The 5,598-nt window shown below is 40.4% G+C and overlaps 1 protein-coding gene across 1 annotated transcript in view; it reads right to left on the bottom strand.

The window, feature by feature from the left end:
- Positions 1 to 5,598, bottom strand: part of gsap (gamma-secretase activating protein) — a 33,623-nt gene that overhangs the window by 16,211 nt on the left and 11,814 nt on the right. Inside the window, exon 22 of the mRNA XM_035680832.1 lies at positions 4,040 to 4,079. Within this exon, the coding sequence (XP_035536725.1) occupies positions 4,040 to 4,079 (40 nt within the window). The remainder of the gene's footprint in view (positions 1 to 4,039; positions 4,080 to 5,598) is intronic.

Here is a 5,598-nt window from a genome sequence, read left to right as displayed (position 1 = left end):
CCTTGGCTTGCGGCTATAGACAATAAATTTCTAACCATCACTAATGCGAAGTAAACAGTTTGCTTCCAAATTTGGCAAAGAGGTGGGAAACACACAATTCTTTATTACTTATAATCTTCACCCTCCTTCATGGTGGACACAGCTCTGCATTAAGCAGGGCACATAAAGGCCTCGTGCACCATTGCTAGAACCGCCTCTCAGATTCTAAAGCCCAGTAACTACTGTACATGCGGTCACCTCCATTAACCAATATTTATACCTGCCAAAGCTGTATGGGCCACCCAAACATGTCGGTGCGAGCCGGCCCAAACTTGTAGTCTTAGCTTTGCTGGAAACAAGGGCGAGCAGCTAGCCCGGGTCCTGTCTAGACACTACCTCACACCCACCCCCTCTAAAGATCACTATCTTCTGTGATATTCATTTGTTCTTAAAGACGAATAACCTATCAAAAATGAAAATTCACCAGGGGTGTGTAATGCTGAAACTGATTGGATGGGCCCACATACCTTTGCCATAATGTAGATCACAATCCTGTGGTTTAAACAGTAAAAAAAAAAAAAAAAAGTACCACTCAAAAGATCTTTGGGAAGCCCATTTTTTCCGCTTGACACTTGCACGTTGGGCTGAAAAACTCAGCCCAAAATGAAATCATTCATTTCATCAAGGAGAGTCTTCTCATCTCAAGTCGAGGGAACAAAACATGCAGACAGATCGTCAAAGCAGCACAGTCCATCAATAACTTTCCAAAAAGACAGCCATGTTAATGTCCTGCCCCGCTCACAATCAAAGACGCTGGAAGCAGCAATAGACAAATAACAAAAAACATCAGCCGCCAGACCTGCCGAACTGCTTGCCTTTTGGCATGAACACAACCAGCTTTGGCGTCTATGCTAATAAGAACAAGAAGATGAGTTGGACTTGCTAGTAGGAGAACATTTCATTCGTAAGACACTTCTCCATGAGATGACTACATTGAACATTCCCAGCATTTATTGACACTCCAACAGCTTTAACCAGCTCCCTGGGGGTGCATTCCACCTTGCTCTCTAACATGGCCTTCGACATACTATAGCACCATTAAAGATCTCCCATATGTGGATCGCTGCACAGCCTATAATTCCTCCCATAACGGTCCACATCTTTCCTAAGGTGAATTCCTCGTTCACGCTTCAATTAGTAACACTTTAAAAAAAAAAAGGGCATATTAAAGCTCCCATGGTCCTGTCTACTTCCTCTTTACATGGTGTCTTAAGTCTTGGTTTGGTTTCCATCTCATAAAAGCAACGTCCTGGGCTGCGGTACTGAATGTGTTTTTTGGTGTATTTTCTATTTCTGCTCCAGTCTCACTTGACTTTGTGTGCGGCCAGTGTGTTAACTGCTGTACTTGTTGTGGGAAAGTTAATGGATTTTCTAGCTTTTGAGTTATCTGTATCGTTTTGTCTCGACTGATAATGAACTAGACCCGTCTTGACCAGATGTATGATTTCCTCTCTATCTATGGCTGGAGGTTCTTCCGGCAACGTGCATTCAGCTGGACAAAATGATGCTTCAAAATTTTGAGTGGCTCTTTTATATTTATGATGTTTACTTTGAATAGACCACAGGCTCTGTGTATACTGCAATCACAATTACTGGCTATAATGTATAATAGTGGGGGCACTCCAATCAGTTCAGCGTCATTTCCAAGGACCTCACGGGTGACATTGTATTGCATTCTATGCTCTAGTTATTGTCTTAACACATCACAATCTTGAGGATACACATGTTCACAATTAGTGGGATTTACTGAGGCTCGGTCGGGTGAGGTACTGTACGTGGACAAATGACTCAGAGCCGCGGCTGCTGCTCTGTTCGTTCTCAGTGTAAACCCTCCCATGTGCCGGCATTCCCGACTCCTGTCTTCTGCTTATACAGCTTTTGGCAGGTACAAATATGTTTGGAATGGAGTTGAACCAATCGTAATTTTCTCTCATGCTTTGATCAGGGGGGTTGCTACATATGGGTAGACCAGGCCTGTATGTCCTGCAATAGCAAAGGTTCACCATCAATTGAAGGGAGGGTGAGGATTAAAAAATAATGTCCTCTCTCTTGCCAAATTGGGAAGCTAAACTATTCTCTCCGCATTATTGAGTTTTGTTTATGCTATAGCCCAAGCTATCGTACACTAATAACTACATCTACGCGGTTATGTGTTTGTGCACTTTGTCGCCATTGTGTGCTTCAGTTCTCTTTCTCTAACGCTCAGGCCTATGTACAGCCTCTGTTTGTGCATGGTCCTCCTCTCAACCTGAAAGATCGTGCTAGCTTCTTATCTGGTAGCGCACCTCGTCCAATCTCGAGATTCTTACGACCATAAAAGTGGCGTCGGACAAAACTACTTAGTTGAATGGTGGAATCTACCCAGTTAGATTCTCGCAGATACAAGATATAGAATAGAGATAGTAGTCAGAAGACAAGTGCTAGCACATTTTAACAGGCCATCAGTAGGAATGGAAGAAACCTTACACTCTGTGATTCTCGTATATGATGGCTTTATAAAAATTTAAAAAGAGGGATACTCGCTCGCTTAACGATTGTCTTTTTGGTTGGTTTTTTCTCGCTTTAATAAGGTAACTCCAAAGCTTGGGCGGTTTATGGAGGCTGCATCGTGTGTGTGTGAGTGTGTGAGAGTGTGTGTGTGTGTGTGTGTGTGTGTGTGTGTGTGAGAGTGAGAGTGAGAGTCAGAGAGAGAGAGGGAGAGGGAGAGTGTGTATGCATGCTAGTTTTTTTTATGTCAGCCAAACAAAAGTGGACCACGCTTCAGCTCGGTTACAGTAGATGAATTATTGCGCGCTTGCATACACAAACACACATCTTTTGATCACTCGCACACACATGCAAGAAGCTGGCTTTTTGATGTTACAGTGTAATATGTTGCAGATATAAAAAGTGCTTGCAGGGCACAGTTAACTGACAGGCTGCACTGCCACATTCACTGTATGCCTGTTAGCAGTTCAAAGTTATCTTCACTGTTTTAAATTTACATATTTTAGACTATTAGCTGACGTTTTTATTCTGAACGAGCAGGTACGAAACGGACACATTAGTTCCTCACATTTATTGACCTTGTGACCTTTGACTTACAAGGTGATCTCACTAACCATACTTAAAGTATGTTGACTAATGAATTACGTGATCGACACACTTTTGATAATGTTTTAAGAAAAAATGACAAATATTTCCAGCTACTCTAAAATGAGGATTTACAGTTTTTTCTGTATTATTGTCAATGGAATCTTTTTGTTGGACAAAACAACCCTGAACTAATTGATAACAGTAGAATGAGAAACCAAAAAGTTTGATCTGGCATCTAAAATACAAACATTGTGGATTAAAAATGTCTACTGTCTATTTTCCTCCAATATAGCTGCAAAAGCCAACATCTTCCTAGAACGACCCATGTACAATATCATATAACAACCACAGCTATTAAGAAATCAGTGAGTCAGCTACTTACAAGAGTGCTATCATCTGTGCATAAGCGATCAAAATGCATTGAGTGTGAATGTCTGTGTTACAAGTGAATCTGAGGGAGGTTCAGGGTGTATGAGATCACCCGTGTGAATTAACTGAGGTAAGGGAAGGTCCCGGGTTGTGGTTGACACAAACCAGCTGCACTGAGACAGAAAGAGGAGAGAGAAAAATAGGGAGAGGGGAAGGAAGTACCTAACTCCCCACTGTTATATAATTGTAGCATTCGTCAATTCCGCTCCTTTAATTTTTTTCATTTTTTACCCTCTCCCTTTCTTCCTCCCTCTTTTTCAACCTCTCCTTCCAAGATAAATCAGTGTGGTGGTTCTGTTTAGCTGAATTCTCCAGTGGGCATGAAGAATGCGACCTCAGAAGAACACACTCAGTTTTGAGCCCTATATAATAAGCCAAGGTTTTGTTATTTATGACATTCACACTCCCTGCATTGTGTGTGTGTGTGTGTCCCGTGTGCCAGTGTGCGCTGCATCTATGGATTTATGTTTGTGGTGGGTGTTCAGTGTGCTCATGCCGTCTTACCAAGACACCAGGTGTCCACCATTGATAGAACCCTACAAAATAAAAAGAAAAGCATTGTGAGAAAACAATCCCTCAAGCCAGCATTATAATAAGAGTCTTACTTCTCATGCTGTAAGACGAGGCAGTGTAATGCTACACTGCTGCAGTCGACAGCAAAAATATAAATATAATATATTTATATATAACTATAAAAGCAAGAAACTGGAAGCAGGTGCCGGAGTTTGGCCTAGGGGAAGCTAATTATGAACCACAAGGCTGCTGGTTTGATCCCTGGCACAAACAGGACAGAGTTATATTTAATCCAGAGCAGGTTTACATCAGTGGTGTGTATAGGCACATGTCCATCATCAAGTCACTTAATCATAAAATGTTGAGGAGCTGAAGTTATGATTTAATTTCTATGATATTTTAACTGAAATTTAATATATAAGAGTGAGCACTGGGTTTTTTTAAAAGTTTTTGGGCATTTGTGCAGATAGTTAAAACCAAAAGTGAAAGTGGTAAGACAGTCAGCAACAACAATGTGACCAATGTTTTCTAGAACTGTTAAAACTGTTGATAATAGAAACTGAACGTCTGCCATCCACAATCCTGTTGCACATTTATATTCATACCGCCTTGCAAAGACTGTGTAGAGGCATATTTATCAAGGCTCCCAATGGGGGCATGAAAATTAAGGATTATTTAGATTCTGGACAGGACGCATCAAATAACCCAATTTTTTTTACTGATGTGTCTTTATAGACCCAGAAGCACTTTTAAAGTTGCTTCACATCTTTATTGCATGAGATTATGTTTTATTCTTAAACTGATTGATGATACTTCAGAACTTATCTGAGCTGAGAAACAACTTAATCATTTAAACACATTTATGGGTGTGAATGCACTCCAGCATAGCTAAAGGGTAAGGCTGTCGTTTTCTATATTTTTTATTATTGAAAGAAAATCTCATAAAAAAGCTCAGAAGCAATAATGAATTGTCTGTATAGGCAAAGCTTGCAGCGTCATCTTCTATTCCAGCTCCATTGTGGTCAAAACTATTAAAAACATCAATGAACTACAGTGCAGCGCTCAGAGACATGGGCCCCCACTGTGATGAACATGGTCACTGTAGTTTATTCTAAATCAATCCCACATATTCTGTTGCTGTAGAAACTCACTAGAGCGCCAAATCTGTATTAATCCACAGCTGAAAATAGTCCCACACAATATTTCATCCTGTATGAATAAGGTTTGCTAAAACCGACTGAGCCTGTTTGTATAGAAAATAATGTAGGTTTTTAAAAATATGAAACCCATTTTTAAAGATTTAAATCTCTGGTGGGCTTTGAGTGCCACAGAAGTTTTTGTCAGACTACCTCTGTTTGGAAAATCAATGTAACTTGCAAAGATACTTTTTCTGAGCTTGCGTAGCAGTTTTGTAACTACTATTGTTTGTAAAGTGTCCAAATTGAATACTTTTCTAAACACAATCAATTCTGAGAACTAATTATAGTTCCTCCATCAGGCAACTCAGCAAATCAGCTCCAGAACAGTTACTAAATGGACCTT

The sequence above is a fragment of the Morone saxatilis genome, unplaced genomic scaffold, assembly GCF_004916995.1.
Source record: "Morone saxatilis isolate NCDOM2014 unplaced genomic scaffold, NCSU_SB_2.0 Contig10, whole genome shotgun sequence".
NCBI classification, from domain to species: domain Eukaryota; kingdom Metazoa; phylum Chordata; class Actinopteri; family Moronidae; genus Morone; species Morone saxatilis.
Note: the sequence above shows the minus strand (reverse complement) of the source record. Positions and strands in the feature narration are given on the sequence as shown.